The sequence below is a fragment of the Aspergillus tanneri genome, assembly GCF_003426965.1.
Source record: "Aspergillus tanneri strain NIH1004 chromosome Unknown AapTan_5_pilon_pilon_pilon, whole genome shotgun sequence".
Classification (NCBI taxonomy): domain Eukaryota; kingdom Fungi; phylum Ascomycota; class Eurotiomycetes; order Eurotiales; family Aspergillaceae; genus Aspergillus; species Aspergillus tanneri.
In genome coordinates this window covers 1,506,013-1,528,392 of record NW_022984632.1, presented here as the reverse complement: position 1 = coordinate 1,528,392, position 22,380 = coordinate 1,506,013, and the positions used below count along the sequence as shown (strand labels likewise).

The window sequence follows — 22,380 nt, the reverse complement described above, 5'->3', positions numbered from 1 at the left end:
CTCCGCTTTCGCTATCACTTCCTCCGCCTAGTGCACATAAAAAAGGGAGCCCCGCTACCGAACCAAGTGAAAGGGTGTGTCTCTTGACTGCAGGACTGAACCGTCGCTGAAATATCTGCAGCATGGAAAGTCAACTGCAGCTCAATTCCAATTCGCTATCTATGGTCAATTGTGCACCAGTGGGTTCCTCGAACAGAAGTTGGGTCGTACAGAAGTTCGGAGGCACCAGTGTCGGGAAATTTGCCCTTAATATTATTGACCAGGTTGTACTGTAAGCCATTCCACCAAAATCTATACTGTGATGAATTTCGCTCTAAAAATCTTCTCATAAATCAGACCAAGTCTTTCCGAACATTGTGTAGCTATTGTGTGTTCTGCGAGAAGCAGCTCTACAAAAGCTGAAGGGACCACAAACCGGTGAGTCATCACTTTACATTCTCACCCAATTATTCCCACGTCGCCTTTAATCATCCTATATTTCGCAACTTTCCTTTGTGACTTCAGTTCTTCAATTATTGTCCCTAACACTCTCGGCCAATTGGTAGGTTATTGCGAGCTGCGCGGGACGCAGAGAATGCTCAGTCTCAACGCTATGTTGCTTTTATTGATGCTGTCCGACTAGAACATGTTCAAGTGGCCGAGGATCAAATCCATTCTAAGGAGCTTAAGGCCCGATTGACGACAGAGATTAACAGTGACTGTGAAAAAGTCCTAAAGGTGCTAGAAGCTGCTCAGACACTTGGAGAGATTAGCGCCCGTTGTGTTGACAAAGTTATCAGTACTGGAGAGAAACTCAGCTGTCGACTTATGACCGCTTTCCTCCAAGATAGAGGGGTAGATTCGCAGTATGTGGATCTAGCAGAAGTCATTGATTTTCCTATCGCGAACCAGGGCCTTGATCAAGGCTTCTATAACAATCTCGCCACTACCCTTGGTAGAAAGATCAGGACCTATGAGGGCAAAGTTCCTGTCATCACAGGGTTCTTTGGGACTGTACCTGGCGGCCTCCTTGACCAGATAGGACGTGGGTATACAGATCTTTGTGCCGCGCTAGTAGCCGTTGGAATACACGCCAAAGAACTACAGGTATGGAAGGAGGTCGATGGGATATTTACTGCCGATCCTCGGAAAGTGCCAACTGCGCGTCTTCTACCTGCAATCACACCAGCGGAAGCAGCGGAATTGACATTTTACGGCTCGGAGGTGATCCATCCTTTCACAATGGAACAAGTTATACGCGCTAAGATCCCAATTCGCATAAAAAATGTTATGAACCCTAAAGGCGACGGTACTATAATCTTTCCTGACTCTACCCTTGAGCTGGAGAAGACGGCCCCTGGGCATGACCCTCGACTGTTTCGAACAAGAAGCCCTAGTCTTATGCAAAGACCAAAACGCCCGACTGCTGTGACCATCAAGCATAAAATCCTAGTGATCAATGTACATTCTAACAAGCGTTCTCTGTCTCATGGCTTCTTTGCCGGCATATTTTCAGTCCTTGATCGGTGGAGGCTCTCAATTGACCTGATATCCACAAGTGAAGTGCATGTGTCGATGGCTCTTCATTCTGAAGTGCCTCTTCTAAATGGGGTTGGTAGGGATGAGTACCAGGTTATTGATGATGACTTAAAGGGAGCATTGCACGATTTGCAAAGATACGGGACAGTTGACATTATTCCCGAGATGGCCATTCTTAGCCTTGTCGGGAAACAAATGAAGAATATGATTGGGGTTGCTGGACGTATGTTTACAACCCTTGGTGAAAATAATGTGAATATCGAAATGATCTCCCAAGGTAAGCTAAGCCAGTTCGCTCTTTTTTTCACTTCCATGAAATGTATCAAAGTGCTAATCACTTTCTTTTCTGTTTCAGGTGCAAGCGAGATCAATATTTCGTGCGTTATTGAAGAGAGAGACGCAGATCGTGCTTTGAATATAATACATACCAGCATGTTTACATTTTTAGATTAGATGCAGCCTTTTCGAGTCCTTTTTTTTAGTTCATTTTCTATATTGCCTTTTCGCTTGCCGAGTTATAGTGCGTCCAGAGGATATCTTAAGATATATATGACCGGAGTAATCCAGTCATTGAATAGTTTGATGTTCTGCTCATAAATTCTATGCGATGCATAGTTATTTTACATATCTTTGCATGTGGGTCACAGCATAAGCATGACTTTCTCAGTTCCTGGCCCTTCCATTCCACTCCTTTTCCTTGATTTCATCCGAGAGAATGGAACCGTCTGTATCCCTTCCATGAGATTGCGGCTGCCATTGATTTTATTTTATCTGGATCCTTATTTCCTTTAGGGGTGAGGGTTCGTTGGGGCTCTTTTCAGAAGCAAGAGCAATTTAATCCGTAGTGAATACGGAGTAAATTATTATCTTCCAGTTTGCTTCGTGCCTTGTATAGCAAGTGTTGGCTAAACTGCAAATGGCAGTCCTTCGTAAGACTTCACCAGTTCTGAGCAATTATTCTTTTAATACCGGGAGCGATGGTGCCTAAAGCTGGTAGCTGCCTCCCCGTAGTTATACGCCTTCTCATTTCCTTGAAAGTTTCATATGTTCTATCTTCCTCTTCCTCGGACTCAGTTCTAATCACTCGAAAGAAACAACCCCTCAGGACTGACAGGAGTATCTCCTAAACTATAATTTAAAACTGGGTAACCTGGGCAACCTCGGCAACCTGGGGGCCGATGGGGAAGGGGAATAAATTATAATGTAAATGTCATAGACGTGCCAATAATGTCAAATGAATATCTATCTATCTATCTATCTATCTATCCATGCATACTCCGGGCTAACGTATGCACCACCATAGTCAATATTATGTTACTCCCGAAATCACCACGTAGCTATTGTTATCCAGCTTTATTTGGATCAATATTCCATACTGGATATTTAATACATCACCCATATTATGCCAAGAATTAAGAGTGCATAAATACTAGAGTCAATATCAAAATATTTAAAAATGATTTCGGTACACTGTGATATTAGGAAATTAGCAAAGTGTAGGCCATAAGTTGCAGTTGTAGTATCTCTGCGCCCAACATCATGTAAATATTGTGAACAAATAGTGGAGATTACAACATCCCCACGACCTGGTGAATTCTGGACTCCCGGAGAGCTGATCAGACCAATTTCACAAGAGTACGTATTTAATCTAAAACATGGAACTTCAATAAAAAGTAATCTGAAGGGGGCGCCTAGCTTAACTAGTATCTGGTAGATAGTGATAACCTGCACACTAGATTATTTGTACCTGCAGAGCAGGTACATACCTACTGCGTATATAGTATGCATGCAGTATGTACCATATATAGAGAGTATAGTGCCTATCTAGGTACTAAAGAGTTAGGTAAGGTGTGAGTTTGGTCGTTACATTTTTTTTTTTTTTTTTTTTTCTTGCACATGCCTAACTCCTATTAATGAGAGTGGTTCATGGTCCACCAAGATTAGCAGATACGTAATTGGATAAGATGATTACTTACTTGTGCAAGGAGAGGCCGAGACTGCCTACATACCTACTACTGGTAGGAACTACAAAGTACCTACCTACACTGGAGCCCAGCCCAGCCCAGCAAGGCACTAAATGCGCTAGGAAGTATGGAGTACCTATGTACGACCTATTCAGCACACCCATGGAGCATCTATCTTACCTGTACTTTATCTCTGTAACAGTTTTAGTATTTTATGACAAAACCGCCACGGAGGAAAAGCTTCTTTAGTGGAATCCTGACGCGTGACGCGTTCGCGTTTAAACCATACCATACAGGGAGGCAATCAACACCACATCTGTTATCTAAGGCTTCTTTCTCTCATTCCTCACTTTAACAGTTCCACAAATCATACCTACTTATTAACGAAGTATTTCACGCATCCCCACCTTAGCGGCAGGCTTGAATTTAGAGTCAAGCAGTCTACTCTGTACCTACCCAGATCCTCTTTTTGTTCTACTCCATAAAATCTTACTCCAACCACTCCACCCAATCTTACACCCATCCTCTTCTATCTTGCTCTCTACTGGCGCGTAAACCTCCCCCCCTCTTTCCTCCCAAAAAGCTAATCGTTTATCAGACTACACAACGGAAGCTTTTCTTGTGCAATAATATATCCTATTTACTATCTCACCTCTCCTAACCTTTTATTTCTTTGGAGCTTCCCTTGTTGCGCCTTGCGGCCCAATCTAGTCGCTACTTCGGGCGCTTCTTACCCTGTCCAATATTTCCCAGTCCCTCAGACCGTTTTCTCCTTATCGAACTTCTAGCCTATAATTTATTCACTACTAGGCCTTTCACGCCTATTACCATTATCTACAGGACCTGGGGTATTCCTTAAATTTCTTTGATGCCTTGGTTGTCACTTCATGTTCACGGCACTCTTGACGCGTCAAGACTTTGTACATGAAGAGTGGTTAAACTAGTCTGAGATATCATGACCTTAGCAGGTTCTGAATTAACTGCGCAGGCGATCCCAGAAATGCCTTCACCGTCTAATCAGCCAATGGGTAAGCCACACGTTTGTTTAGAACCTTGGGCCTTACCATTGCAAAACACTGAGAATATCGCTCCAGGACGTGACTACGTTTTGAATCCACCATCCGCCGGTACGCACAGACCATCGCCAACCAAAGCACCTCGCAGATCAAGTCCTTCGATCGCTAGGCAGGGGAAGTTGGGATTTGTTTCGATCACTGCTCCTGCTCCCTCGTCTTTCCCTACAGACTCCCCGACCAAAAAGTCACCCTTTCAAAAATTCGCGCAATCAGCTGCCGCCACCCCCCAAATGCTGCAATCAGCGTTGTTCACGACATTTTCCAGCGTCAACCCAGAGAAACAGTCTAGACAAGAGCATCAATCCGGTGATGAACTGACCAGTGATAATTTTGCTGACTTCCCCGAGCCGCCCTTCGCTTCCAAGCCGCCCTTGAAGAGGGCACTGTTAGAAGCAGCACCGTTGAAGGAGCGGTCAGTTAAGAAACAGAAACGCGATGATCTCATATCCATTCGTCTACCAGAGCCTCACGAAATGCCTCAAATTGAAGATGATGGCACAAAGCCCCCTTATAGTTATGCTACATTGATTGGAATGTCAATCTTACGCGCTCCAAATCGACGCCTGACACTTGCGCAGATTTACAAATGGATTTCAGATACATTTTCGTACTACAAAAATAGCGACCCTGGATGGCAGAATAGCATTCGTCACAATCTTAGTCTTAATAAGGCATTCATAAAACAAGAAAGACCTAAGGATGACCCAGGGAAGGGGAATTACTGGGCTATTGAGGCTGGAATGGAGGCACAGTTCCTTAAGGACAAGCCGCTGCGGCGTTCAACCATGTCAAGTCTTTCTCTTCCAGCTCTTGAAAAAGAGTCTGCTCACTCCCAGAGGCAAAATTCTTCTACAATTTCTTGGGCAGCACCCCCATCTTACCATCCAACAGCGCCGAGATCCTCTAAAAACGTGGACTTATCATCTGACGCAACGCTGCCCGCCTCAGATCCCGCCCTTCAGGAAGATGCAGTTGATGAATGCGTCAACGTTTCTGTGCCCCATGCTCTTCCGCCGCGCTCTTCTCCTCCTCAGCCAATACACTCCTCTCCTCCTGTTGCACCACCTCGCTTTACCCGTCGGGGAACACCTCCTACGCCATCGCAGACTGCTGTTTCCTCTGGAGTTGTTTCTCGCTCTAAGAAAAGAAAGTCAACTGCTATGAATGATAGCGGATATTTTTCATCCCTAGAGTCTTCAGCTATGCGTCCAAACAAAGCCGGGCATATCTTAACCTCAGACTTGGACATTGAACCCCCCCGCATTAAGCGTGGTCGCGCTGAGGAAGAAATAGCTCGAATTCGAAGCTCCTCCCATGACATAAGCCCAACCCAATCGGGTGCTTTGAAGGATGGAGGTTTGATCGTTGGTTCTTCTCCACTGCGCGGTGAATATGTGAGCATGCTTCCACCTCCTATCACGCCCGTTATCAAATTCAAGAAGCCAGCGAAGCCGCCACCGTCAGTATCTCCGAATACAAATCTTCGCAATCACCGCAAAAGAATCCAGCAGATGGTCAATTCTCCGATCAAGCATATGGGCCTTACAGATGAGGATCTTCCATGGAGTCCGGCCTTCAACATACAAGACGAAACATTCACGCCAAACGATCATCTTCATGCTAGCTTTGATGTGTTTGCAGATCATTCCGCGGAGAGCATTTCCATTCCGGCTTACGGTTCGCCTGAAAAGCGTACTGCTAAACGTTCTCGAAATGATGATAATGAACTAAGCGGCAATGTTCTGGCGGATATCACAGCCATGAGTGTGAATAGCCGGGCTGGTATGCAACCCATGCCAATAAACAAGACAAAAGGGTTGCTTTTCCCTGAGTCCCCATCCAAAGTACCCGAATCCGGACGCTTCCTTGATGCAGCCAATGACGACTTCTTCTCTTTCCATTTATTCGATGAAAGCTCAGGAGAGGTCGATGGTGTTGATCTTTTGCAAGGGTTTCAAAAAATTGGAGGTGTAAGCAAGGAAGAGCCATCAAAGTCGAAATCGAGACCGCAAATTAGTCATCGAAGTAATCCTTCGCTATTTTAAAAGACTTATGGTGCTTATCTCTAGCACACGGCCAAGTGCAGAGAATTGGAGGGAATAGCAGGTGCGAGAACGAGGTTATTTGGCACCTTAATCCCGAATGCTGTTGCAGAGTCCTTGATTTGAATATGCCACATTGCTCTACGAGTAACGTTTCTGATGGAATTTCGAAACTGGATGCTGGAGTTCCTGTGACGGATTTGCTTGTTTCTTATTTTGCTTTTAGGTAGCCGACTTCCTGGAGTTTGGGGTTAAAATCAGGCTTGGAGTCGGTTCTGGTTCTGGCTTCAGCTGAGCCCTGAGATGACTTTGTTATGACCTTTATGATGACATTTGCTAAGATGTACATGAGAGTGCTCTTTTACGTATGTATGGTTTTTTTTTTTAAAAAAAAAAAAAAAAAAAATTCCTCTCCAGCCCCGCCTCTTTTGAACATGAATCTATTCCGCTTCGCACCTTCGACCATTTTATAGAAGCTAGACTTGAATTATCGCTCGTTCAACAGGTTTGTCGTAGATTAATGTTCTTATTAATTGAAGAATAATCACAATTGCATGACATAAAATCCAGTAATAATAATATGTTAATAAGTGGGAATGTACTTTTCCAGGGTATCATATTGCTCAGAGGGTAAAACCTGAAGCGACAGTGTAAGCTTGTAATCAAAACAAACAAATAAAAAAAGGACAGAGGTAACATTATGGTCAATTTCAATCTGGGAAGTCGAACGACACTTTCTTCTGTCTTATAGTTTTTCCAACATCAAGGAACTCTCTTCCACGAACTTATTGATGAGAACATATCCAATGTCTCGAATTATTACTAATCGCTACTCGCGCAGCCTCGGCATCCGCAACTAACGCACTGAATCATCTGATCTTCTTTCAGTTGGGCTTTTGGAACGCGACAGATGCATGTTGCATTGAAATTGGTTTCCTTTGTCTGAATGCAACGGAGACAGCAAAGCTTCAGGGAGGAGAGAATCAGCGAAAGCTATATTTATAGCCGAAGAACTAGAGATCCAAAGAAGGGGCAAAAAACCAGAGCTTGCTTACCTTTTCATACCCTTGCTTTTTCCACTTGGCAATCAAATTGGCATCTGCATAGTTATTCTTTAGGAGCCAGTCATACAGCTGCCTTGATATTGCCTCTTTTTCATAATATAGGTCGTAAATATATCTAGAACCTAGGGGTCCACAGTTAGCACACTATAAAGGGGCTTTCTAGATTTACAAGAGAGCGAGGCCTACGTTGGTGGCTTATCTGAAAAATAGGCCATAGCATTTCATGTTTTTTTTTGCCATCATGCGATGCGTTCTCCGCATCCTTCATTTTGTTGCTGAATTCGAGCAGCATGTCTTCAATGTCATCGAACCCTGCCGGTGGGGATTTCCGGTTGTGGGATGTCCGTATTGGGGGCATAATTGCGTGTGCTTTGGTATTTGAAAGGAGAGCAATCAGGAGCTTGGCCTATTTTTGTAAAAGGGCTGCACTGGATACGCAAATTATACTATGAACTGAGATGTAGGACTTAAGACTGGTCAAAACGCCAGTAATGTGTGGCTATTTTCTGTCATAGCACACCGCCTACCCGTCTGTACGGACTTGAAATTGGAAATGGGGCTTGCAAAATGAATTAGAACTGCTGAAAACTCCTGATATTAAGCTTGTCTGCGCGAATTACAAAATATCAATACTCTTCCCACTATTGCACGTCTTCCACACCCAAGATGGACCAAGCCTCCCAGTTAGATGTTTCTAAGCTCAGTGATGGTGACAAAAAAGAATTAAGTCAGTTCCTAACAAACGAAGCTCAAAAGTCCAGCATTCAGCAGAGTAAGTGTATATTTCACTCATTCACAAACTTTTTATTATACAGTACTGCTAGTCTATCTGTGTACCAGCAAATACTGGGTGATTATTGGCTTCTTCCTGATCAAATTTACTTCCTACCCACATTGCTTGTTCAGTATCGGTTACTAATTCACCTCCCCTAGCTGTCCATCATCTCGCCGACACTTGCTGGAGAAAGTGTATCACTGGAAAGATATCATCCAGCCGCCTAGATCAGTCTGAAGAGACATGTGCACATAACTGTGTGGAGCGATGGATGGACACCAATTTCGCTGTTTTGAAACACCTTGAGACTCTACGTGGACAATAGCTCTTCTGTGCTGGTGACTGAGACGTTATTATTTTCCATTTCCTGACTTTCCTTGTTCACCGGCTAGATGAAGGATACAGAGTGTGAATGCAGAACAATAATCAATTTCCAGCTTGGAAATTCGGTAGTTCTACTGTAGAATTAGGAATGATATGTTGGTCACTACATACTGGTCTCCCAGGGGAATATGTCGAATCTTTTCAGTTTTGCTTCGAACGTAGGGTCAATCAAGGTCTAAGTAACCTCTCCTGGATGAGGTATAAAGTCTTCAATAGCGGAAGCTACGAAACAAGACGAACTACTGAAATATTCATTACCGGGGAAATCGTGCATTCAAGTAAATCCCTTCTTTTCGATCAGTCAGCCGTCATTGCAGTGCTTGTAGCTAACTGCATGATTGATATTTATGAACCACCGCCGTAAAATAAGAACATGCACCCAAACCCATAAGAAACCAAAACATCTAGACAATAGCAAGCTTGGTGGCAGCAATGTCCAGGGCATCCACATCAGGGGTTAGTCGGGCAAAAGCCTTCTTTGAACCGTCGGGCCTATTAGAAGTTAAACAACGAAGTTCCTGGACGTAGACCGCTCGGAAATTTCGGTGACTTGTTCATACCTAACGAGAGTGTTGACCTTGACAGTATCGACATCATAAAGCTTCTTAAGAGCCAGCTTGATCTGTCTCTTGTTTGCCTTAACATCCACAATGAATACAAGAGTGTTGTTCTCCTCAATCTTTTTCATCGCGCTCTCGGTGTTGAGGGGAAACAGGATGACCTTGTGGGAGTCGAGGCGGGGTCCATGAGGGATTGACTTGCGGGGATACTTGGGAGAGCGGGACAGCTCAAGGGTCTTGGGGCGGTGGAAAGTCGTTGAGGTGCGAATCTTGCGAGCCTTGTGCGCCTGGGAAGGAAATTAGTATTGGTCATGATATATGCGATGCTTTCTCGTGAAAACATACACCCGCACCCTTTAAGACTGCCTTGGCGGCAGCACCAGCCCTGTCGCTGGGCGTAGACTTGCCTGTGCAGAAAAACAAGTCAGCACATCTGTAGACTAGGCTCAAGATACTTTTTCTCAAGCGAAAACATTGAAAATGGTCTTATATTCCCTTTCCCTGCTCTTTTTGGGCTTTCTCTCTTTTCTTTTTCGACATCTCGAAGGCTGTGACAGATAACATTGCCAGCACCCCATTTCAACATGCTTCTGATCATGCACTGTGTGCAAGGCAGTCATTTTGAAAGATGTCCATACTTAAAGACACTGTCTCTCGGCAGTCACAAACGCCCAATCCAAATCTTCACCATTTCGCATCTTGAAAAAAAAAAAAAAGGCCAACGAGACCCTTTGAATCTAACCTACCTTGCTTGTTTTCCTGCTTAGGAGCCATGGCTGTCGTCCGGCGCTGTCGATATGGTTGTCGCAGTGTTGAGTGTCAAATTATTTGGAGGGCCTTCGCTTAGCGAAAACCCTACAGTTTGGCTGTGGGTCACCTGACTTTTTCCTCCCACCTGAGAAATTGTGGCCTCTTGGCATCCGAAATGGGGTCTAGCGCCTTCTGCGTAATGTACTTAGGTATTGCTGGTACTATTACAGTGTGCATACCTAGGTTTGTACTGTGTATATATTATTACCTGGTACTTTGTAGTTCTACAGTAATTCTGTACATCGCTGCCTACAGTAGGTATCTGGATCTTCATCTCGTTAGTTGCATCTTCCTTATTTGCTCTTCTGCCGACGGTCTCAGCCTGCTTCAACTATCAAGTAAATTTTTACTCCTATCGTTACGCAAACATCATTATGGCCACAAGGAAACCTCGAATCAAAAAGCCTGCCCTGCTCTCTCGCACCCGCCCACCTGCGGCTAGAGCAAAACTTGCAACATTATCATCAAAAGCCACCCGGAATCTTATTCGTACTCATCATAGGCTCCTCAAGCAGCGCACACAGGCCCAGCAGGCTGGGGATGCCCTGCTAGTTGATAAAATTGAGTCTCAGATTAGACAAAACGGCGGATTGGAAAGCTACCAGCTCGCTAGCCGACTTGGCCAGTCACTGGAGCGTGGCGGTGATTCAAGTAAAGTCTTGGTGGACTGGATAACTCCGCATTTACTTCACGAGCGTACAAGGCTCCGAGTGCTAGAAGTCGGTGCTCTCAGTACCAAGAACGCTTGCTCGATGAATCAATATATGGATGTTACTAGGATCGATCTCAGTTCTCAAGAACCAGGAATTCTAAAGCAAGATTTTATGGAGCGGCCACTTCCCCGTGGTGATACAGATCGGTTTCACGTTATCAGTCTTTCATTGGTGCTCAATTTTGTCCCCGATGCTATTGGTAGAGGTGAGATGTTAAAGCGCTGTTCGGCTTTTCTCACCACTTCACCTCCGTCTGGTTCTTCCCTGCCCTTCACGGGTATGATGTTCCTGGTTCTGCCCTCTGCCTGCATTAACAACTCGCGATACCTCACGCAAGACAGACTGAACGATATAATGAATAGTATGGGATTCTCTCTATCAGAGTCTAAGGAGACTTCGAAGTTGACATTTCAGCTTTGGAAACATGGCCAAAACTGCAAGCCTCGCCAATTTAGGAAGGAGATTTTGAATCCGGGAAAAAAAAGGAATAACTTTGCTATTATTGTCAAATGAGAGATGGCTCGAAAGTCTCTATTATGCGGGAATTAACTCCTGTGGCAAAAATACCCAAGCAGTCCCAACAATCGCTGACAATGATGATATGATCAGAAGAGACCAGTTCAAAACCCGCTCCCTCAAATCAATCTCTTTTCCGAAAATCTTCAAGTGAAATAAAAGTGGCAGTATGATGCATATAGTAAAGCACAAAGCAGAGCCCATCAACGCCATTATCCTATCGAAAGATGGGAAGAGAATAGCCATTAGGAGAACAGCACCTACTACAGCCACGCGTATAATGGCAGTTAACGATTGGTGTACTATTGTTTCAGCATTTTGAGGACGATTTGACACCGAAACAGGGGTCGATTCCAGGCCGCAAAGTACCTCTATGGTGGACACCAGAGGCCGACAGCTGGAGCTGATTAGTAACTTTAAGCTTGGAGTCTGGGTAAAAATATGAGAACTTACTTTAACGGTACTTTAGTTATTGGAATGACAGCAATGGAAATTATAATGCAAACTGATAATGCTCGCGGATAATCCTCGGACAGTAGCACATTGGCTGTAACTTCATCCTGGATTAACTCACCAAACATTATCCAACCAATAATTGCCATAGCACAGTCAAGGGAATACTGGTTTAAACAGCAAATTAGAGGCAGACCTCTCACCATCTTATACTCTTCGTTCTTTTTCTTGGGTCCTTGCTTACCGTAGAGAGGTATGTGACCACAAGGCTCCTGTTATACTTTTGTGGATGTCTCATATCCCTATATATATTTGGAAACACCCCATGACCACCCCAGGGTGCTTCATAGACATGTGCCATGAGGTTAGAGAAATATCCACCAATAGTTGTAATGACTTACACATAATTAGTCCAAGACTAAGAGGAAGAGTGTTCCAATTATCTGGAAATATAGAAGTCCTTGCTGGTTGGCGGAGCGAACCGGGAGCATTTGGTTTCACAAGACCATCAATGCATATCATGATTACAACTGTAGGACATAGGAAGTTGAGAGAAGGCCAGAGAAATTGGGAAGGAGGGACATACTTGACATGCACGAGAGTATTCCTAGAACACTTGTAACACTTAATAGCCGTAGAGGGGCAAAATTAAGGGGAACAAGCAAAAGCCCACATATCATCTTCCACTGAATGATGCTGACATTTGGCATCAGAGCATGAAGACTATCTGCAAAAAGAACGACAAGGGCAACACAGGCTCCTACAAGCTCTAAACAGAACAGAATGCTTGTTATTATGCGTGCATGGTGCCCAAAATTAATATATGCCAGGTCAGCATATGTGACTAGGTTCTGATCAACATCCAGGCATTTAGCAAGAATTCGGGCAGTGTACGACGTTGTCACAGCGGCGAACAGAAGAAACAATAGACCAAAAAGCCATCCTGCTTGCTTCATTGCTAGCGGCAAACTTAAGAGACCGACGCCAATTAGAACGTTGACAGAATTAAAAATTGTCTGTGGAAGAGTTGACTGGCCAACAACAACACTCGCTCTTGTTCCATCCTCCTGCTGGACACTTTTAATAAATAAGGGTTCAGTGCCATTGTTTCCAGGCACCTCTACATGAGCCTGCTGCTCCTTGTGGAGTTGAATCGCGTGCCTTCACGTCGCTTCACTAACACGAGAGGATATCGTGCCATATGAGGTCCCAAGGCTTCTATCCAGCGAGGAGCCAAAGACATTTCTTGGAAGAGCATTGCGGTCAATCGGCCCACTATCCTCTGATTCTCCATCGATACCCAGCAATGGTCGAGTGAAGTCAGACTCTTGTGGCTCGATCACGTCATTAACGGTGGATCTTCTTTCTTCGTCTGAATCAACCGCTACGTACGAGGAACGGCGGGGAAGAATTTCGGGGAAACCCGCAGCTCGTTGCCATGACCGAGCAAAATTATCAATGCTGTTAACTCCTCCTACTTGTCTGAAGCGCACAGAGAACGAAGCTGATCTGGAGAAAGGTATGAGCTTCTGTTTTTCATCTCGCTTAGTACATCTGAATCGCAGTAAATACACAGCCTACCTCGACCTCTGGAAATCACTGTCATCAGCTGCATAGCTAGAGTAGCCTGCTGGACTCCTGCGAACACCAAAATTGGGTTCAAGAGGCGGATATGAATTTGGAATTCGCACCCCGCGAGTCACGGTTTCAGAAGTACTAGGATCTTCTGAGCCTCCACCCGCTAAAATTAAAGACGCCCTCATTCTCTGATATTCGAGACGCATAAAAAAACTACCATTGAAGGTAGACAGGACAGCAGAGTAGGCTTAACTTCCCACAAGACGAATGCTGAATTTTGCACCGGTGACAAATCGAGTAAGCAGGTAGCTAAGTAGCGACTTGAGATAATAGCAGACTGTATGCATCCTCGTTAATTTATTCGCTAGTAGGTGCACATAGCAAGACACTTAACTGTGCTAGTACCTACTATAGACACAATAAAAAATTCCTGTATAACTTGTCTATTTGAATGACCTGCGGTTGCGCAGAGAAGTGTTCCCAGGAAGATGTATGGTTATTGAAGAAAGGCTGCAAGTTACAAAGAAACAGATCAGCCAGCCAAGGTATCTACGCTCAATTAGAAGTTGTTATCCACGGAGCGGGGTTCAGATAAGGGGTTGATAGTTAACTAGTAAGTAATGGATAATAGATAGTAGTAAGCGATACCAAGATAATTAGGGTAGCATCTTCCTATTATCCACAAAAATGATCCCCAGCAGGTACACATTAGACTGACCTTTAGTAGATATTCTGAACGTTGTGATTTTGGGGGGTAAATTCTAAGAAGGTGCGACATATAGGTTATTCTGCCGAACTATTTTAACATTTTTAATGATGAATTACTTCATAATACTCTATAACCTACTTTTGTACTTAGTGGGCATTGTTGTGAGGTACAACCTGGTTTGTTACCCAAGACAGTGTGTTAATATTCATTACTAGTTTGGGAATTAATACAGTCAAGTTGCTTATTAAATTATATATATATCTAAGTTATCTTGTTAATCTAGTTATATTACTGATTTAGATTGCTAGGTTAATTACTATGGAGTAGTGTGGGACGGCGGGACGCAGCGCTAGTCAATCACATGACCAATTTTAAAGCTTCGTGCAAATACACCACAAAGGCACCTGACCTGTGCACTTGTTGGTACCTATGGCTCAGCATATCTAATTAATGTACCTCTTGTATTTGGGCAAGAGGTAGGAAATGGAGCGCGTGCTCCGCAAGTTGCTGGAAAGGGAATAATTAACGTAATCAACCACCGAACTGTAACTTTTCCTTCGCATACCAATTCCTACTTTCAAAGCATCATTTTATTACCATTAGAAATGCCTCTTTCAAAAGAAAGTCGACTTTAAATGACTGTTTTGGCTTAAAATAAACGCCAAACTAAGTAGGTATTACGCGCTGCCAAAGTCTTTGAAGTTGCTAAAATACTCTACGCGACATCCTCAGCTGCGTACAAGATGTAATAGAAGAGACAAAGCAGGAGGATCTAAAGTTATAATACCATAGTTTGAAGCTGTACATGCAGCTATATAAGAATATGATATATATAAAGATAATATATTGCGTCTGAGTATGCAAGAGCAGGAATAGAAGAAAAACGATGTTTTAAAAAAGCCGCAAAACAAGCTAATAAGGATAAAATGAATTCTCTGGGACATTCTTTAACGAAAAAAAGCCAGGAGGAAGTGAAACAGGCACATATAATGGCTAATCGGTGAGGGAGGCAAATCCGGCTGCCGCAGCGATTTCGGGGCAGAAAAAAGCTAGCTGTATAGCTTGTTCATATTGAGCATGCTATTCCACCAAGAGATCTAATTTAACGGTAAATCAGCTGTGTGTCTAAGCCAGCTCTGTATTGCATATAAATGGCATATTTACAATCTTAATATCTTAACAACGACATATTAATAGGGCCTAGAGTCTATGATTCAGGCGATTATAATAGTATCATTAGTATGCAAACATATATTACACCTAGAATCTTATAATATAAGTAATTATTTATATTACAAAGAATAGTCCTTAAATACAGCTGTATTTAAAATAATATTGTATTATAGGCTATAAAAAATCTTTAAATCGAAATAAAATAAAGGAACATTCTACAGAGTGTGTTTAATTAGTAGAAAGCAACTCTTATAGTATGTTTAACATACTGGTTGAGATATTGAGATCGCAAAAGTGTAATTTTATATAATACGGAGGTCGCCCGCTTGTTTACAGGTTACATTACTTAATTAACTAGTTAGTTAGTTAACGTAACCGGAAAGCGAGCGAGCCATGAAAGCGAGCGAGCACCTCCGTATTACATACAAACTGGCACTTTTTGTGATCTTAGTATTTCAACAACAACCTGTCAATACAGCCTAGAATTCGGAATCCAGACTGACATAATAGTGTACAAGCAGATATTAAACCTCGAAGCTTATAATGTAAGTGGTTCTATATATTACATGAAGAGGGGATTAAATACAGTTGTACTAGGGATTGTCCTGTATTATAGTGAAGAAAAAAATTCTGAAAATTCCGAATAAAATACAGATATGTTCTACTGCATGTATTTAATAAGAAGGACTTAATACTACGCCGTAGCTATAAGATTGGCTGAGATACTAAGGCTGTAAAAAGTGACATTTTATATGCAATACGAAGGTGGCTCGCTCGCTTTTATGGCTCGCTCGCTTTCCGGTTACGTTAACGTAACTAACCAGAGAGCGAATGAGACTTGTAAGCGAGACACATCTCTATTGTACACTTTTTGTAATCTCAATTTCTCAACAACATACTAGTAGGGCCTAAGATCCCTAATTTGGACTGATATAACAGTATTTAAATTAATTCAAAGCCTAGAAGCTTATAACTTAAGGAGTTCTTTATATTGCATAGAGAGGGTCTTAAATACAGTTGTAATAGTAGTTATACTGTATTATAAAGTAAAAAAGTCTAAAAGTTCCAAATAAAATGCATAATATTCTATTATTATATCTAAAATACCTAGAGGATAAATTATCACTGCAGCTATAAAATTGGTTGAGATATTGAGAATGCAAAAAGTGCCATTATATATATGTGTAATATGGATGTCACTCGCTTACTTGTCTCATTCGCTTCCCGGTTAACTGTTAACTAACAACAAATGACAAGATTATGTCATCAAAACAGGCGACAATTCTCTCTGCCACCCCATGGTGCCTGATGAAATTTACTTAACCTCCGCTGGACTACAACAGTAAATCGACCAGCCTCAAGGTATGTAGGATTTTCTTACTCCCATTTGGAACTTTAACCTAAACCTTTTTTTTTTTTTGCCTCACTTCATCCTTTACTTGTATTGCTTAAAATTACTAACAATTTTATTAAGAGCCAACGGTCCACTATCTTCTCTTCTCTCTTTACCCCTCTCCTGGTCGCCTTGATATCGTCGCTTCGCCCAATATGAGCACGGCTCAGGCGAACGAAGCGGAAAAGAACATTGAAATATGGAAGGTTAAGAAGCTCATCAAGCGCCTTGAGGCGGCTAGAGGAAATGGAACCTCCATGATTTCTTTGATCATTCGTGCGTTCTGTTCACGTCTGTTCCACAATACTCGACTAACTCATATCCTGCAGCCCCCAAGGATCAGGTATCTAGGGCAGCCAAAATGTTGGCAGAAGAGTTTGTAAGAAATTCCCTTTATATATTATTTTATTTTAGTCTTCTATTGTTATCATCATTATTAGTTGTTATTTCGTCAAAATGGCATCCTAATGGGAAGTCCGCAGGGTACTGCTTCCAACATCAAATCCCGTGTCAATCGACTTTCGGTCCTGTCTGCCATTACCTCTACACAACAGCGTCTCAAACTTTATAACAAGGTCCCCCCTAATGGCTTAGTCGTCTACTGTGGTGAAATCATAACGTCAGAAGGGAAGGAACGGAAGATTAACATTGATTTCGAACCGTTCAAGCCAATCAACACATCTCTTTACCTTTGTGACAACAAATTCCATACAGAGGCACTGAGCGAGCTTCTTGAATCGGACCAAAAATTTGGTTTCATAGTCATGGACGGTAACGGTGCTCTTTTTGGCACGCTAAGTGGAAATACCAGGGAGGTACTGCAAAAGCTAAGCGTCGACCTGCCCAAAAAGCATGGTCGCGGTGGACAGTCAGCGCTGCGTTTTGCACGTCTTCGTGAAGAGAAGCGTCATAATTATGTTCGCAAAATCGCCGAGTTAGCCGTTCAGAATTATATAACCAACGATAAGGTTAACGTGGCAGGACTGATCTTAGCCGGCTCCGCGGACTTCAAAAATGATCTGAATCAGTCGGATATGTTCGATCAACGCTTGCAGGCTAAGGTTATTAAGGTCGTTGACGTTTCTTATGGAGGAGAAAATGGATTCAACCAGGCAATTGAGCTTGCCTCTGAGACTTTGAGCAACGTCAAGTTCGTCCAGGAGAAGAAACTGATTGGGAGATATTTCGAGGAGATCAGTCAAGATACTGGCAGAGTTTGCTATGGCATCGATGATACTCTCAAGGCTCTAGAGCTCGGTGCGGCGGAGACTCTCATTGTATATGAGAATCTGGATATCAGCCGATGGGTCTTAAAGACTTCCAGCGGGTCCGAAGTTATTGTTCACACAACGAAGAACCAAGAGGCGAACCGGGAGTTGTTTACCGACAAAGAGACGGGGGCTGAGATGGAAGTCATCGAACAGACCTCATTTCTTGAGTGGCTTGCTGAAAGCTATAAAGACTTTGGTGCAACCCTCGAGTTTGTTTCCGATAAATCCAGTGAAGGAAATCAATTCGTCAAAGGCTTTGGTGGTATTGGAGCTATCCTCCGGTACAAAGTCAATTTTGAACAGCTTGCCGATTTTGAGGACGAGGATGAGTTTTATGACGGTATGTCTGCTGTCGCTCTGGGTTGATACATTTACTAACCACTAATTTTCTATAGATTGACGGTTCAGCGGCCTCGCAAAGAGCGAGGATGAACGGCCAGAAGTTCCCAGAACGGGTCTTTTGACGGCTCGCCCCATAGGAAATGAAAGCGGTTTCTATGGCAATCCAGTGACTTCCTTGATGGTTGATACCATGGCATTGCCTGGAAAGAGCTCTGAAGCTACCCAGAGGTATTTTTGATTGAAACCATGCGTTGATCATGCTCCAACCCTATGGTGCTAACATCATACTATTAATCCATAGGGCCATCCAAGCTCCGTGATTTATTACTGAGGTTGCCTAAAGACACTAGGCTAACACAAAGATGTTATTCGTAAAAGAAGGGTGGTAAAACCAATATATAAATCTACAACCATTCCTTGAAGATTGTCAGGCTTTATGACGTTTGAGATGGCGGGCTAAGATTGATTTATTCTGATATACTGCTGTCCCGTGTTTGCTTTCTCTTATTATTCTCTTGCTCTCCATATGTTTCATGTACGGAAGCCAACAATACTTCTTACTGCCCTACATCCGACCCTCTGCCTATTCAGTGCTTCGTAGATTGTATGAAGCTGATCTTAGAGATCATGCTTCTATCGCAACTGTTGTGTTGCTTTGAAAAATTCTTCGACTATTTGTTCTATGAGGGCAGCATAAAGGAAATCTATATTTTGGTATTATTTATTGCTTGATGAAGACATACTAACCCACGTCCCTAAGTGCCTGCTATTTTCAGTGGTATCGTTCAAAGCAGCCAGTATCTCATTAACCCCCTCTCTGTCATCATTGGCAGAGGCCAATTGACATTCTACCAGAAAGACATATTGCCAAACCTTCCTTTGACTTGGTCTGGTGTTGATGCTAGTGAGGTTCATGCCATAGTTCTTGAAGACCAACAATGCGTCCGCCAATGCCCCTGGAGAATCCTGATGAAGCATAAAAGATATAAGGGCTTTTTTGGCTGTTGGAGATGATGCAGGCGCTGGTATTATCTTCTCAAGGTGTAATTGAGCTGTGCGTTCCGATCTTACATTTCTCAATATCAGAAACCGTGTTGTATTGTTGGAGTTGTCCTCAATATTCTCCTCTAGGATATCAAGCCCATGGTACACGGCTGCAAACCGGCTAGCGATTGCGGCACTTCGTCCCGCAGTTTCATTTGCGACTGTCTCGGCCGCTTTTGATGTTGACGAAACATCTTGTCGTTCAACACCTTTGAAATGCCTTCCAAGAAATTTCTCGCATTGTCCCCATGCCTGTGGGTGTGTGTATAATTTATCTATTGAGTTGTATTTACTCTCGCCAAGAGAGCGGAGGCCCCTCTGGCTTAAGAGGCAGTGGTGTACATTCAGATAATGCTCACCGCACACTTTCACATCGGTGTAGAGATTGCTAGGGTCCGCCAGAAGATTGAGGGTTTGGACGACCGATCCATTAGATGAGTTTTCGAAGGGAACGACAGCATAGTCAGCTTCTTCCTGTTGCACTGCAGCAAATGCATCCGTAAATGATGGAAGAGCTAGTAATTTGACTGAGGCCCCAAAGGATTCAACAGAAGCCTGGAATTCCAATTAATGCCGTTGTGTGAATTGGGGTGGTGGGTTGTTTCCTAACCTGATGGGAAAAGGATGCGGCTGGGCCCAAGAAGGCAACCGTAATAAGCACCATTTGCCTTATAAAATGCCAGGGAATGCAAAGACAACGACTGCTCTTGCTCCCTGTTGCGTAACCTTGACTGGGGCTAAGCTGAGGGGAGGATTTTCGGACATCTTGACCTAGAGAGTGTGCGTGGCTGTAGCAGTGTAGGATACCCGGACAAACAAGTCAAACCGCCACGTCTATTTACCGGCCGGAAGTCTAGACCCAAATTATGATGCTGGTATGTTATAGACGATCGATGTATCTATCCTTCTCGGCTATTTTGGTGTTTAATTAATTAAAAGGACCATCTCTTACACATATAGAGACCAATGAATGGAGTTATTGCTCGATGCTCATACTTTGGGGGACGAGCAGGGCTGGCAGCTACTTTGCGGACAAATTCCTCAATTTCCGAGGGGCTGCGTCGGGAATTGACGTTGCGGAGACTGCCTTTAGCATTTGATTATCTGCATCCCCAGCCCTCTCATCTCCTGGATTTGACGCTCAGGGGTGTTCTCCCAGATCCTCAACCTTTATCAGAGGATGATGTCGCCCTTCCTTCCGTGAATTCTAATCGCTTCCTGCCGGCGGGCCATCATTTAGTTTACTTTCCTCCTCAAGTCGCTCTATCGCAGCTACTACCAGATGGTACTGATGCCCTGCATAGTCCAGGAGAACCCTTTGGTAGGCGTCTGTGGGCTGGTGGGAAAGTCAGGTTTCCGGCTGCTAGTGAGCTAGTTCTCGATGGTAGCCGAGCCGTGTGTATCGAGACGATTCGTGATGTAATTGTGAAAGGACGGCAGGGTGAGGAGAAGGTTGTCGTCAAAATAGAGAGACGGGTGGCTACAGTGCAAGAAGATGAGAAAGAGAGTAGTATCCGGGAGCGTATATGGAAGGAAGATGAGGACAATGTTGGGCAGTCGTCCATCATTGAAAATAGGGATTTGGTCTTTATGCGCAAAAAGACGCGTGAGCAGCTGGACCATGATAGAGCAAAATTTGAGGAAGAGCCTCGATTTATTACATGTGCGTAAATTCTACTGCTTGGCTCTAGTTTATTTTCATACTGATTCTTTCCTTCTTGACTAAAGCACCAGCAGACCCTGAATTTCGTCACAAAATCAAGCCCAGCAGGGCTCTGCTATTTCGCTTCTCAGCTCTTACGTTCAATGCTCACGCCATCCACCTTGACGAAGCCTACACTCGAAATGTGGAAGGCTTTCGGAGTCTGCTCGTGCATGGCCCCTTGACCTTAGCATTACTGCTAACCGCCCTTCACGCTCATTTAATCAAGTACAATCGGAACATCAGGGAGATCGAATATAAAAACCTGGCTCCCCTCTATGCTGAAGAATCCTTATCGATTTGTGGGAAACCCAAAACAAGTAAATATAATGCGGCATGGGATGTGTGGATTGAGAACAAAAACGGGGGTCTTGCTGTTCGAGGCGTTGTTCAAACAGATCCTTTGTAGTTAGCAAAAGGGCGCTGTTCTTAGATATCTCTGTAGTTAGAATCGGTCGCCGGCCTCAAGCCAGCCTGGATCCGACTGATGATGCAGATCAAATACTTGTATAGCAACCATAATAACGCTAGTGAACTGTACAGTGTTAATTGTCTGTAGCTCCGTAGCTCAGGTCCCAATATGTATTTAGCTACAGGATACTAGCTATCTAATTCTCTTAAATACAACCTTAGTAAATCAACTAAAAGAAATAGTAAGTCAAATTATATAGTGACAAGTAGAATGTACCTCCCTAGAAGGAAGGAGTCAGCCTTGAATACGCCACTTTGTTATACGGTGTACTGTTGTGGCCTTAGATTAATAGAGAGGTTCTGCATAATATAATTATATAAAAATATATTATATTTTCTGCCTGGCAAAATCGAATTAGGCAAAATAAGCGAGATCTGACTGATAATCAGCTATACCATATTTGATTTAGTTATTATATCACGATTCTTGGCGGATTTCGTAAATATTGAACCTCATTATGTTAATCAGGCGCCTGATTGAGCGCTTTAAGGCCCCGATAGCGATGACCACACCATTCTATCGACTTCCTAAACAGGAAAAATTAAAGCTTTTGGCGTTTGCAAGCCTTGCGTTTCTATGCCTGACCATGGAGGATGACACACGAGAAATATGCAGAGATAAGTGCTTGAATAGAGGCTTTATTCTTGATGATTGGAATGATGAAACTGCTGTTAGCTATACAAGGTATTTTATTTAATTTAACTTCCGATTTACATACTAATTTATATATAATTTAAAAGATTTACAAAGAACGAGCTCCGCGAGATTATACCGCTTCTTCGAATCGATGAAATTCAATGGCGATATCGATATTCCTGCAA

At 43.3% G+C, this 22,380-nt stretch overlaps 8 protein-coding genes across 8 annotated transcripts; 5 read left to right on the top strand and 3 right to left on the bottom strand.

Annotated features, from left to right (window-relative positions):
• Nucleotides 1-122: 122 nt before the first annotated feature.
• HOM3 (aspartate kinase) lies at nt 123-1,971 on the top strand (the record flags this gene model as incomplete). The annotated part of the gene is made up of 3 exons (XM_033574506.1): nt 123-271; nt 546-1,795; nt 1,874-1,971. 3 exons carry the CDS (start codon nt 123-125, stop codon nt 1,969-1,971), a joined length of 1,497 nt encoding a protein of 498 aa, XP_033422524.1.
• Nucleotides 1,972-4,437: 2,466 nt separating this feature from the next.
• On the top strand, nt 4,438-6,603 carry ATNIH1004_009923 (uncharacterized protein; the record flags this gene model as incomplete). The annotated part of the gene is made up of 2 exons (XM_033574505.1): nt 4,438-4,510; nt 4,577-6,603. 2 exons carry the CDS (start codon nt 4,438-4,440, stop codon nt 6,601-6,603), a joined length of 2,100 nt encoding a protein of 699 aa, XP_033422523.1.
• Nucleotides 6,604-9,227: 2,624 nt separating this feature from the next.
• On the bottom strand, nt 9,228-10,157 carry RPL25 (60S ribosomal protein uL23; the record flags this gene model as incomplete). The annotated part of the gene is made up of 4 exons (XM_033574504.1): nt 9,228-9,315; nt 9,384-9,670; nt 9,729-9,790; nt 10,130-10,157. The coding sequence occupies 4 exons, from the start codon at nt 10,155-10,157 to the stop codon at nt 9,228-9,230; spliced, it is 465 nt and encodes a 154-aa protein (XP_033422522.1).
• Nucleotides 10,158-10,567: 410 nt separating this feature from the next.
• Nucleotides 10,568-11,419, top strand: ATNIH1004_009921 (25S rRNA (adenine2142-N1)-methyltransferase; the record flags this gene model as incomplete). The annotated part of the gene is made up of 1 exon (XM_033574503.1): nt 10,568-11,419. The coding sequence occupies one exon, from the start codon at nt 10,568-10,570 to the stop codon at nt 11,417-11,419; it is 852 nt and encodes a 283-aa protein (XP_033422521.1).
• Nucleotides 11,420-13,038: 1,619 nt separating this feature from the next.
• Nucleotides 13,039-13,638, bottom strand: ATNIH1004_009920 (putative transporter; the record flags this gene model as incomplete). The annotated part of the gene is made up of 2 exons (XM_033574502.1): nt 13,039-13,384; nt 13,457-13,638. 2 exons carry the CDS (start codon nt 13,636-13,638, stop codon nt 13,039-13,041), a joined length of 528 nt encoding a protein of 175 aa, XP_033422520.1.
• Nucleotides 13,639-16,883: 3,245 nt separating this feature from the next.
• On the top strand, nt 16,884-18,399 carry SUP45 (translation termination factor eRF1; the record flags this gene model as incomplete). Its single annotated transcript, XM_033574501.1, has 4 exons — nt 16,884-17,004; nt 17,058-17,107; nt 17,211-18,339; nt 18,395-18,399. The coding sequence occupies 4 exons, from the start codon at nt 16,884-16,886 to the stop codon at nt 18,397-18,399; spliced, it is 1,305 nt and encodes a 434-aa protein (XP_033422519.1).
• A 659-nt stretch (nt 18,400-19,058) lies between these two features.
• On the bottom strand, nt 19,059-20,049 carry PHA2 (prephenate dehydratase PHA2; the record flags this gene model as incomplete). Its single annotated transcript, XM_033574500.1, has 2 exons — nt 19,059-19,940; nt 19,996-20,049. The coding sequence occupies 2 exons, from the start codon at nt 20,047-20,049 to the stop codon at nt 19,059-19,061; spliced, it is 936 nt and encodes a 311-aa protein (XP_033422518.1).
• Nucleotides 20,050-20,351: 302 nt separating this feature from the next.
• ATNIH1004_009917 (uncharacterized protein) lies at nt 20,352-21,496 on the top strand (the record flags this gene model as incomplete). Its single annotated transcript, XM_033574499.1, has 2 exons — nt 20,352-21,048; nt 21,114-21,496. 2 exons carry the CDS (start codon nt 20,352-20,354, stop codon nt 21,494-21,496), a joined length of 1,080 nt encoding a protein of 359 aa, XP_033422517.1.
• Between the last annotated feature and the right edge of the window lie 884 nt (nt 21,497-22,380).